The sequence below is a fragment of the Muntiacus reevesi genome, chromosome 14 (assembly GCF_963930625.1).
Source record: "Muntiacus reevesi chromosome 14, mMunRee1.1, whole genome shotgun sequence".
Taxonomy (NCBI): domain Eukaryota; kingdom Metazoa; phylum Chordata; class Mammalia; order Artiodactyla; family Cervidae; genus Muntiacus; species Muntiacus reevesi.
This window is the reverse complement of record NC_089262.1, coordinates 55,676,184-55,689,173: the sequence shown is the minus strand read 5'-3', so window position 1 is coordinate 55,689,173 and position 12,990 is coordinate 55,676,184. Positions and strand designations below refer to the sequence as shown.

Sequence of the window (12,990 nt, the reverse complement as noted above, 5' to 3'; positions counted from 1 at the left end):
TGATTTTGTAGATCTTTTCTCTTCTCTTGTATTCCTTGACCATATAAGTTCCTTTAGCATTTGTTGTAAAGCTGGTTTGGTAGTACTGAATTCTCTTAACTTTTGCATTCCTGACAAGCTTTTTATTTCTCCATCAATTTTGAATGAGATCCTTGCCGAGTACAGCAATCTTGGTTGTAGAATTTTCCCTTTCAGCACTTTAAATATATCCTCCATTCCCTTCTGGCCTGCAGAGTTTCTGCTGAAAGATCAGCTGTTAAGCGTATGGGGTTTCCCTTGTATGCTACTTGTTGCTTCTCCCTTGCTGCTTTTAATATTCTTTCTTTGTGCTTAGTCATTGTTAGTTTGATTAGTATGTGCCTCGGCATGTTTCTCCTTGGGTTTATCCTGTATGGGACTGTTTGTGCCTCTTGAACTTGTTTGACTATTTCCTTTTCCATGTTGGGGAAATTTTCAACTACAATCTCTTCAAACATTTTCTCATACCCTTTCTTTTTCTCTTCTTCTGCGACCCCAATAATTCGAATGTTGGTGCATTTGATATTGTCCCAGAGGTCTCTGAGACTATGCTCAGTTCTTTTCATTCTTTTTACTTTATTCTGCTCTTCAGAAGTGGTTTACACCATTTTACTTTCTGGCTTACTGATTCATTATTTTGCTTCAGATATTCTGCTATTGATTTCTTCTAGAGTATTTTTAATTTCAGTAATTGTGTTGTTTGTCTCTGTATGTTTATTCATTAATTTTTCTAGGTCTTTGTTAATTAATTGGTTCTTGCATTTTCTCCATTTTGTTTTCAAGGTTTTGATCATCTTTACTATCATTATTCTGAATTCTTTTTCAGGTAGTTTGCCTATTTCCTCTTCATTTATTTGGACTTCTGTATTTCTAGTCTGTTCCTTCATTTGTGCAGTATTTCTCTGCCTTTTCATTATTTTATTAACTTCTTGTGTTTGCGGTCTTCTTTTCCCAGGCTTCAAGGTTGAATTCTTTCTTCCTTTTGGTTTCTGCCCTCCTAAGGTTGGTCCAGTGGTCTGTGTAAGCTTCATATAGGGTGAGATTTGTGCTGAGTTTTTGTTTGCTTGTTTGTTTTTCCTCTGATGGGCAAGGCTGAGTGAGGCGGTAATCCTGTCTGCTGATGACTGGGTTTGTATTTTTGTTTTATTTGTTGTTTAGATGAGGTATCCTGCACAGGGTGCTACTGGTGGTTGGGTGATGCCAGGTCTTGTATTCGAGTTGTTTTCTTGGTGTGAGTTCTCACTATTTGATACTCCCTACAGTTAGTTCTCTGGGTCTAGGGTCTTGGAGTCAGTGTTTCCACTCCAAAGGTTCAAGGCTTGATCTCTGGTCTCTCAGTCACCTTCCTGGATGAACACACCATGTCACTGCTGGACTGTTAACTTGTAAGACATGATATGGAACATACAAGCCGCATCGACACCCTGGAAGTTGTTCTCTACATCAGAGAGACAGTGGATGTCTCCTGGTATAAACCGGATGCCTTCTGGAATGGTCTGAGCAGGGTGACTGATGTCAAACAGAATCACAAGGACTCCCTTCTGGTCCAGAGCACAGTCAAGGCTCCTCCCACAATGAGGACTGATTGCTTCGGAGATTTGTGGGAATCCATATGTGGCAGTCAAAGATAACTGGACAGTGGCAGAGGATGATGACGCCAGGACTGCTCAAGGTGGGGTGACCCAGGCCCCTCCTGTGAAGTAAGGTTTATTTATGATACACTGTTAGTTTCAGGTGTACAGTGATTCAGTATCACACATATACGTGTATATGTGTATTATAAATATGTAAATTCTTTTTCAGATTCTTTTCCATTATAGGTTACTATAAGATATCAAATATAGTTCCCGGTGCTATACAGTAAATCTTTGTTAATTTATATATTGTAGTGTATCTCTGTTAATCTCATACTCCTACTTTATCCCTCCCCTTTGGTAATCATAATTTTGTTTTCTATGTCTGTGAGTCTATTTCTCTTTTTTAAATAAGCTCATTAGTATTATTATTTAGATTCCACATAAAAGTGATATTGTATTTGATAACACAAATATCTTTTTATATTTATGGTTATCATCTTTGTCTGTTTTGATGATGATTAAAACTTAAGTGCTATAAAGAAGGCTCAAAGTGAAAGGGAAAGTCGCTCAGTCCTGTCCGACTCTTTGTGACTTGGCCAGAATATTGGAGTGGGTAGCCTTTCCCTTTTCCAGGTGATCTTCCTAACCCAGGGATCGAACCCAGGTCTCTTGCATTGCCAGCTGATTCTTTACCAGCTGAGCTACAAGGGAAGCCCAAGAATATTGGAGTGGGTAGCCTATCCCCTTTCCAGCAGATCTTCCCGACACAGGAATTGAACCAGGGTCTCCTGCATTGCAGGTAGTAAAGAAGGCTGAGCACTGAAGAACTGATGCTCTCAAATCGTGGTGCTGGAGAAGACTCTTGAGAGTCCCATGGAAGGCAAGGAGATCAAAACATTCAATCCTAAAGGAAATCAACCCTGAATATTCACTGGAAGGACTGGTGCGAAGGACTGGCCACCTGATGCAAAGAACTGACTCACTGGAAAAGACCCTGATGCTGGAAAAGATTGAGCACAGGAGGAGAAGGGGATGACAGAGGATGAGATGGTTGAATGGCATCACTGACTCAATGGACATGAGTCTGAGCAATCTCTGGGAGATAGTGAAGGACAGGGAAGTGTGGCTTGCTGCAGTCCATGGGGTCGCAGAGAGTCAGACATGACTTAGCAATTAAACAACAAGAACAACAAAACCTAAGTGCAGGAAACACAGTTTGAGCTGGTTAAAATACAGCTTATTAGGAAATATGAGAAATGTGATATGCCTTTAATACAGTACAGTTTATATCATTTGTCAACCTTTGATAAAACATGATTGCTCTCGGCTCTCAGTAGGCTCAGCTTGTTCAATGGCTTAAAATTACCATTTGTTCTGTCACCTAAATTCCCACTGTTGGCCAGCATAAGTTACTTCAGTTGGGCTAATCTCTGTATAGCTCCACACACTACTGAAAGCATTCCTGCTCTTTGGTTAAAAAAAAAAACAACTGTTCTGAAACCAACAAAGTGTTCCCTTATCCCAGCTGTAGCAACCACATATGTTTCAGAATCTTAGAATAGTGGAAAGTAGTTTTAGTGATAAAACTGGGGTCCGTGGGGTGCTGATTTCATATGAGTAGTGGGTGGAAGCCAGACAGTGATTATTAATTATTAATTACCTAGTTTAGAACAGAGCAGTAAAATTATATCTGATTTTGACCTAATAAAATTATAAATTCATATAGAAAGTTCAAAGTGAACTCTTAATTTTACTAAGTCCTTTTGTGGTTTTCATGTAAATAATTTAAATTAGTTTCTACCTCTAAATTATCATCTTTAATATTTATACACATGTAAAAAATTGCCATACCTATCTATTTATTTGAACTATATTTTCAGTGAAAGTACTAAAACTATCATTTTTAAAAACACAATTATAATTTGTCAAGTAATTATATCACTCAATAATAATCACAATGTGTTACTTCACCATTTCCTTTTATGGTTATAGAAGAAACTAATGGTTTTTTCCTAATTAACCAAATAAAAATGGGCAGGGACCAACATTAGGACTTTTATTCACTTTCATAAGCAAAATACAGATCTCATGTGTATCTGCATATGTGTTCAATTTGTAAGAAAATATAACCATCATTTTAAATCACAGGCAGCTTTAGAATTTCAGATGCTTTCAGAGAAATGCAGTATTTATTATCTTAATACTATAACTAAAGTTTCCAAAAAAACTATCAAGAATTTCAGTGAACAAAATTAATATCACATTAGTAAAAGCTTAATGTAAGAATTGTCAAAAACATAAAATATTAAAAACAACTTTACCCCAAACTTCAAATGTGATAACTTCTTAAGTCAACATTGTTTAACTTTTACAAAAACCAAAGCAAAAAGACTGAAAACCCATAGTTTATCATAAACTTCAGCTATAGGTCTTTGTCATATTATCAAATTTACACACCCCTCAACCAATCCAGGTACAGGTAAAACTTCTAGTTCGTTATATAAATAAAAATACAAATTATTTACAAGGTCACTTTAGCTTTATTATAATCTGATTTTTAGACAGATTAAAACATATCATGCCTGCATCCCCATTTTTGCATCTTAGGATAATTATACAATTATCACAGGAACAAAGTCACATTTAGAGAAATAAAATTCACAGAAAATCCTTTAAATTATCAGTAAATATTTTCCAATTAGTAACATCAAGTAAAGAGATTCCCAAACTGCAAAGTAATTTTGCAGTTTTATTTATCATATAGTATTATATTAAATTTTAAAACTTCAAGGTGGGGAATTTTATCTTAAATGTTTTAAATATAAAATTCCCCACCTTTAAGTTTCAAAATTTAATATAGCTAGATCAATATGAAACAAAAAATAAATGGCTAAAAGCAACCATGAAAAGTATGAAAACAGACCAGTGAGGGAGAACTTACCAGACATCACAACTCACTAGAAAGCCACTGTATTCAAAACAAAATGGTGTTGGCACAGAAGCAGACAGACAGGGATCAGAATGAAGAGGCCAGAGACTGATACAAAGATATGTGGCATCTTTATATGTGACAAGGGTAACATTTCCATCCCATGAAAAGTAAAGTTTCTTATAGTAACGATATTGGGGAGAAAAAAGAAAGATAGCATCCTACTTCATATCATGTACAAAACGTAAAACTGGAGTAAGATTTGAATGTTTTTAAAAATAGGGAAGAATATTTATAAGGATGTTTGTATGACCATGGGATGGACAATTCCATCCTGAGTAAAACAGATAACTCAGAAGCAATAAAGAAAATGATAGATACGTTGGATTAAATAATAACTAATAACTTTCTTTTAGTAAAAGACATCATACACATAGGCAAGAATCAAAAAGCTATATTTGCACATATATAACACTGGTATAACACTGGATTAACATTTCTAAAACAATACATAGCTCCCAGAAATTGTGACAGAAAAACACTAGAAAAATGGGTAGTGGAAATGAATAGGAAATGAAGAAAAGAGAAATTCAAATGGATAATAAACATATGAAAATATATTCTACATCAGTGACAGTCAGTGAAGAAATGTAAATTAATGCTCAGAGGTTTAAGACTGGCAAGAATGAAAAGAAAGAGTGGTATCCAATGCTGGTGAAATGTGGAAAGTGGGCATTCTTATGTGCAAATGTGATTTGCTATTTCTTTGGGGAAAGAATCCAGAAATATCTATTAAAATTAAAAATACACATACCGTTTGACCAAGCAATTCCACTTCTGGGAATCTATCCTATAGGGAAAAAAAAAAGGACCAGTACGTAAGGATACAGGTACAATGATATTTATTGCAGCATTGTTTGTTGTGGGGTGCAGGAAGATGGGGGGGTGGAAATAACATTAATGTCCATTAGTGAGGAAATGGTTAATGAAATGTGGAATATTCATAATATAGAATATTATATATTATTCAAAACAATGGGATAAAGCTGTAGAGTGTGACTTGGTAAGGTGAGAAAAACAAATTGAAAAGCTATAATTCCACTATGACAGTAGCAACAAACACAACAAAACAATGGCCATGCAGGCACCCCCGTGTACATGGAACAAGGACGAAGGAACACAGACCAGACGGACAAGGGCCACCCCGGGTTAGGAGTGGAAACAAGGACTGAGAGGAATGGGGATTATTTCCTTCCTCCTAGTGTATCTCTCTGCTGCTTCACTGGTTACTATGAGCCATATGTTTGCTCTAGAACTTTCAAAAATATATTTAAGAAAAAATATTAACTTTTTAGTGGTAGTAGAGCAGAAATATTTCCAGACATTCACCTGCAGTAAAATAGCACAATTCAACAAATATTCCCTTCTCTGCTTATGCCAGTCACAGCAGTGTTCATTTCTGATTGCTTGCCCAATATCCATTCCATCTCTCTCCCATAAGTGTATCTGCCATGTGATTTGGATGGAGTTGACTCCACTCTACTTGAAGGGACTCCTGAGTGGTCTTAGTCAGTTTGGCCTGCCAAAAATACAGTTTGGAGCCACTAATACAATTTTAAATTTTCTAGTAGTCACATTAAAAACAAATGTAAAAGAAACAAGTGAAGGCAATTTTAATAATGGTTTTGTATTCTAACCCAACATACCCCAAAATATTAACCTTTCACCATGCAATTAGTACACAAATTATTAAATATTTCACATTTTTTTTTCACGTCTCAATTTGGACTAGTTACATTTCAAGAGCTCAACAACCACATGTGGCCAGTGGTTACCATACCAAACAGTCTAAGTTAATGAGGGTAATGCTATAAATATTGTCATATTCAAGGATGGATACATAATTTAAGATGACCCAATCAAAGAGAAACCCATAATGACAGGAGAAGAAAAATCCACTCCTGGTGAGGACAGATAAGAAGAAACAAACCGTGAAAACTGTTGGCAGTCATCTACGAGCTAGGAAGGAGGCCATGCCCTGGGATGAAGGAGAACCTGGGTCCCTGGGTCAACACTGAAAGTCTTGGTTAACTCTTGCCAGAAGCCAGGACTTTTCAGTTACAATAGCTGGGAAATTTCCTTTATTTTTTTCGGCCATTTTCAGTTAGGTTTTCTCCTATTACTTGCAATCAAAAATATCCCAATTGATAAACTCACCTGTGGACAATGCCATGTCTAAACAAATACTTTCTTCTTAAGTCAATTAACTCAAATGTTCAACATTTCTTCCCTTGTAGCTAAGGCATGCTTTGTTAAACTATCCTTATTTGATAACACTTTCAGACATCTTCCAAAAACACTCACAAAAAAGATTTCCAGAGACTAATTTCTGAGCAAGCATGGTCACCACACGAGAGTATTTCTCCTCAAGACAATATAGACAGTAGGCATCAGAGCAATCAATCCCTTCATTCTCACTTCACCCTCTTTTCTGGCCCTTCCTCTCTAGACCAATGGTCCCCACCTCTAGCACTAGGAACATGCTGGGTTGACAAGTCTTTGTTGAGGCGGGTGTTTTCCCATACACTGCAGAACATTTAGCAACAACTCTGTCCTCTCTATAGCCACTAAAGGAGAGGAGAAATCCACCTCCCAGCAATTGTGACAATCAAAAATCTCTCCAGACACTGTCACATGTCCCTGAGGGGACAATATCACCTCTGGTTGAGAACCACTGTTCTAGACCAATAGTTAGTCCTAATGTACAGCTGACTTGCATTGTTCTACGACAAACGCCTCCCCTCTCTAAGCGTTTTCTGGATCACACTCTTTCCAGGCCCTGTGGCCCTCTCCCAGACCAGACATGGACATGTGAACCCTGTCTGGTCATGCCCTCCCTTCCCCATTCCCTGCCTATGCTGAGCCTGAGCTCTCCGCTGCAGCTCTTCGTTCCAGAAGAAAGGCACCTAGTCCTCTCTGACCTCAGCTTGAAATCATTACCTGAGCTGCTCTCTGAACCACCCACCCAACCATTTCTCTTGGGATTCTCTGAGGGGATGTTTGCTTATCTGTGGTCACTTATTCCACAACTCAGCCTCCCACAGCTGGGTTACCCATCTCCTCCATCAGTATATCATGGGTGACAGTTCCATCCCAGTCTCTCCACATTGCATCGACTAACACACTGTTCTCCCTAATCTATCCTTAAAGCTTATAACTGACTGGAAATTTTTTCATAACTTCTCAAATTGCTCTAAAGATTTAATGTATTCCAATAAAACTCTCACCTGGCTTTTGGGGGCAGAAAAATGATAAGCTGATTCCAAACCTAAAGAATTTAGAATGGTCCAAACAATTTTGAAAATAAAAAACATAGCTGGATGACTAACACTATTTGATATCTGAACTTACTATACAGCTACAACAATCCAATCAGTGCAGACACTGATATAAGACAAACAAGACATGAAACAGAATAGAAAGTCTGTAGATAGACACCCATATATGGACAACCAATTTTCGACCAAACTGCAAAGAAATTCAGTGGAGAGGGAACAGAGAATGGTCTGTTTAACAAATGGTGCTGGAACAGTTAGATACCTGTATGCAAGAACTTAAAACTTCAATCCAGAATTCACCCATACACAAAAATTATCTCAAAATGGATCATAGACATAAACATCTAAAATTTAAAATTTTAAATCTAAAATTATAAATTTTTTGGAAAAAGAGGAGAAAACTTTTGTGACCCTGAAACAGGCAAAGATGGCTTAGATGCAACACCAAAACCATAACCACTTAAAGAACAAACTGATAAATTTGAGTTCATGAAAACTAAAATATTTTGCTCTTTAATAAATGCTGTAAAGCAACCGAAACCAGGAGAAAATCTACCAATCATGTATAGCAGCTTTATTTATAGTGGCCCAAAACTATACGTAACCCAAATGTCTATCAGCAAGTGGATGGATAATCAAACGATGCTGTACCCACCAATAGGATATTACTTAGAAATAAAAAGCAATGGACTATTAACATACACTGCAAAAGAACTGAATCTCAAGATAATTACATGGAGTGAAAGAAGCCAGACAAAAAAAGAGTAAAAACAGTTTTGTTCTATTTATTTAAAAGTTTAGGAAATGCAAACGAATCTTTAGGAATGGAAAATATTAGTAACTGTCTGATTAGGCATGTTGGGGAGGGGGAGGGAGCAATTGCAAACCTCTAAGAGGAAACTTCTGGAGGAGGTGGATATTTCATTACCTTGACTGGGGAGCTGGTTTCACAGGAGTGCCTGTATATATGTGTGCATGTCAATTTATAAGATAGTGTACTTTAAGTATAATTTATGATATGTCAATTATGGGTCAATGAAGCTTTGTTTTTAAGGGGAGGGGGAAGCACTGTTAGCTGTTAGGGAAATATTAACCCACAATTATGGGTCAATGAAGCTTTTTTTTTTTTTTAAGGGGAGGGGGAAGCATGCTACGTACTGTGAGCATGTAGGGTTATGCCGCTCTTGTTGCTTAGTCACCAAGTCATGTCTGAATCTCTTGTAACCTCATGGGCTCATTCTGCCCATGGAATTTCCCAGGCAAGTATACTGGAGTGGGTTGCCATTTCCATCTCCAGGGGATCGTCCTGATCCAGGGATCAAACCCATGTCTCTTCCTTGGCCATGGATTCTTCACCACTGAGCCACTAGGGAAGTCAGGGAAGTCTAAATTGGTTCATGCTACATGGGATTTCATGACAGGAAGTGGTTCTGTCTCATTGTGTTGTTTTAAATTCTGCTGTGGTTTAATACAATTATAATTTACAATTCCTGGTACTTAACATAAAACAGCCAAGGTGATGTTAAACCGTAAATAAAAGGTCCATGGATGAAAAGAAACTACACAGAGCCTTGAGGAGTAACAATCTAAACTATGTTTGCTTTAATTCCCCTTTTAAGTATTTTCCCAGATAACCACCATCATCACCACCCCCTGCTGTGGTCTTAAGGATGTGGTCTAACCAACATCTTCCAGCCAAAAAAGAAGAAAAGTGGGATAGAGCTAAGTGACTTGAATTCTCAAAGATAAAAATTAAGTAACATGCTTTTTGATGACAGTATTTTTCCCTGTGATTCTACCAGAATCAACTTCATTTACATACAAATTGGTAATACCTTAGAATCTCACTAAAAAAACCACCAATGTTCCCCTAAGACTTAAAACCATATACTGATCTATTAATTTCATTTCAGTATATGATGTCAAGTGTATTTTCAAAATATACTCCAGGGCTTCCAAAGGCTTCTTTAATCCACTAGGACTGGTTTTAGCGTTTAATTTATCCTAGACCTAAAAAACTTCTGCTTATTCTCCCAGATAATCCATTCTTGATTTGTTAAGATACTAAACACTATGCCTTACAACCTGAAATATCAAACCCCTTGTGAACTCACTCATGTGCCGTGCACAGAGCAAATCCTCTCAGCAAGAGGCCAAGGGGAGCCCAGGAGAGCAGCCATGCCCTCCCCGAGAGCTGATGTCAGCCCAGGGGGACGGTCCACACTGACTCTGCAGTGAACATCATTTGTCCCACAGCAGTGACACAAGGATGCAGAGGGTGCCATGCAAACGCTCTCCTCAGTTTTTGAAAAACATCAATAAATGCAAAAGACCTCTTCCTGAGTAAAAGCACATACACCACCACCAATAACAGTAGAGTCAGCATTGAAAAATCAGGGTTTAGTAGGAGCTAAGCAATCAGGGCTAATGTCACCCCAAGGTTAGTCTCACTGATCTGTAGGACACAGCAGAAATTAAAAATAATTTCTTCCCACACAGTAAAAAGCACAATGCCTAGGCCAAATTAATACTTTCTAATAGAGGAAGAACATTTTCACCTCAGCATCTACAAAATAGGCAAATATTTCTTAAAAGATTATAGTTCTAGGAAAGAAGCATTTAAAAATCCTTTCCTTCAATATATTAGGCCTATTTAAATTTATTATCATTAGAATTTTTATGCTTTAAAAAAAAATCAAAATTTACCCTTCCAGACTAGGCACCCATTTCCACATGCCAATAAAATTTACAGAATAAATCTTTCCTCTCATGCAATTGCATTTGTGGAACTCTCTGCATACAATTTCCTTATGGTAGGAATCAAAAGCTACCTGGGTGATGTCAGAGGTAAAGCAGAGCCCAGAAGGCCGCTGGAAAGACTGGTGTACAGGTCCTGGCATGTTCTGCGGGCACGTCTTAGGATCCAATACAGAAGCATGGAAAAGTTCTCATCCTTATCCCAGAAGGGATGGCTTTATATAGAAGCATGTTCAAAGACAAGGCCTGTGTATTCAGATGAAAGAAATGACCCCCAGAAGGCTCAGAGGTTGAGGCCTTTACTGCAGAAAAGCAGAGAGGAAAATCCTAAGCTATTTCTCACCCAGCCGCTTACGTCTGACAGTCATTTGCCACCAAGAGTCAAAGAGCAGGAAGTCTAATTCCCACGAGTCACAATGGCAGAGGAAAATGCAGTGATTCTAAAGAGAAATGCTATACGCGCAAATGGATATGACCAGTGGCTCCCCACAGAGGGCCCGACTTACTACAGCAACGGGGTCAGGAGAACAATAGAGAATTCAGCTGCCCCATTCACACAACTCCTTGGATGACGGACATTTGGGAACTGCCACACCCCACCAGTGCAGCATCACTAGTCTGAGTCAACTCCGTATCCTGGTAGTGCTGGTATGTGACTTAACATTTTCCTTTCCGTTGCAGTTTTAGGTGTAAACTCTCTTCTTTTTAATGGAGTATAACTGCTTCACCACTTTGTGTTAGGGTCTGCTTTACAACAAAGCGAATCAGCTATATGCACACATATTTAAGAAGAGTTTGAGGCGACACGCTCCACAATGTTCAAAGAAACCATGACAAGCACAGTGAAGTCAAGTGTACTCTGTCAAAAATCTGCCTTTGATGTGACCCGCACTGTGGATGAAGACTCTGTAATTCACATCTTCACAGAACAGAGTGCATCCACACACTTGCTCATCATCTCTTTCTAACTCAAATGTATTTCCCTAAAGAAGGAAAGGTTGCTTTCCAGTCCTGGGTGGGTGGGAACCCTACATTCTGGCCATGGTCAAGAAGCAGCCTCAACACGCAAATCTCATGTCTTCTGAGTTGCTGGTCCCTCAGTTATCAAAACAATGGTATTTAAAAGCAGTTTTCTGTTAAGGTGTCTTCCAGCTCCAAAATCCTATGATTAAACTTTTCTGCATGTACATCTATAATATCCCACTTCATTTTCCTCAATATCTGTCTCAAAACACAGTTAGGAGAAGTAACCTGAATACCACGCTGAGAAGGATGGGCAGGTGTCAAGTGATGGATTATTCTAGAAGACAGGCCACCCCCTGAGCATAGGGAGTTCTCTCATCGCTTGATGCTACAGAGCCAGAACATGTGGGGGGACTGTCTCCTTCACACACATAGAAATCTCCTAATATGAGGAGGTGACCATGGAGGGAAACAAGGGGAAAATCTGCCCAAGAGTACATGGCCAGCTGCCCTCTCTAATACCCTCTGTTGACGGAAGTGTTGGTATACACTGTCAGCCTCTAGAAAGTGCTACTCAAATGATCTGGCTTCAAGGGAACTTCTTCAGTTCACTTGGCAGTCCTTTGCTTAACTCGACAGGACAGAAAGAAGTGATGGGAGGGCTGGGGTAGAAGGTTTCATTCCCTTCATGTTTTATTTAACGAAACACACAGACCTTACTGCGTGTCAGGTACTGTTACGAACATTTTACAAATGTTTATTAAATTAATCCTCAAAACGTTCCAGGATACATGGATACAGGATATATGCTTTTACAGATGAGGAAATAAAGACACACAGAGATGAAACAACCTTCTGCAGGTCATAGGCTGGTTAAATGGCAGGGGTGGGGTTGAATCCAGGCAGTGTGGCTCTGAAATGCCTACTGAATAACAGACCCAAGAAGGTGGCTTTTAGGAAGAGAGCACAGCCACCCATCCGCCAGTGGGCCATCTTCTTCCGTAAGGCTGCTAAAAAGTAAAGCGAAGTGAAAGTCACACAGTCGTATCCGACTCTTTACAACCCCATGGACTATATATATATAGTCCATGGACTTCTCCAGGCCAGAATACTGGAGTGGATAGTCCTTCCCTGCTCCAGGGGATCTTCCCAACCCAGGGCTCAAGCCTAGGTCTCCTGTATTGCAGGAGGATTCTTTACCAGCTGAGTCACAAGGGAAGCCCACGCTGAAAAGAAATGTTCACCAAAAAAGTCTCCAAATTCCTGTCTGATTCAGGCTTGCTAAAACATCATCCTGGTAAATCTGAACGAGAACTCACCTTCATGCCTTTGGACATCCAGAAGCTCACTCTGCATGCTGCGTACCCTGCAGCTCCCCTAAGAACAGCAGTTCTCAGCCAAGGTTGGC

General features: G+C 38.8%; 1 protein-coding gene across 4 annotated transcripts in view; it reads right to left on the bottom strand.

The window, feature by feature from the left end:
* The window catches only part of MAST4 (microtubule associated serine/threonine kinase family member 4), a 605,067-nt gene that overhangs the window by 276,933 nt on the left and 315,144 nt on the right, over positions 1–12,990 (bottom strand). For 3 of the 4 annotated variants that reach the window (XM_065905692.1, XM_065905694.1, XM_065905695.1), the window contains one exon: positions 5,339–5,374. The exons of the other annotated variant lie outside the window; for it this stretch is intronic. In XM_065905692.1, coding sequence (XP_065761764.1) covers positions 5,339–5,374 — 36 coding nt within the window. The remainder of the gene's footprint in view (positions 1–5,338; positions 5,375–12,990) is intronic. 4 annotated transcript variants of the gene reach the window in all.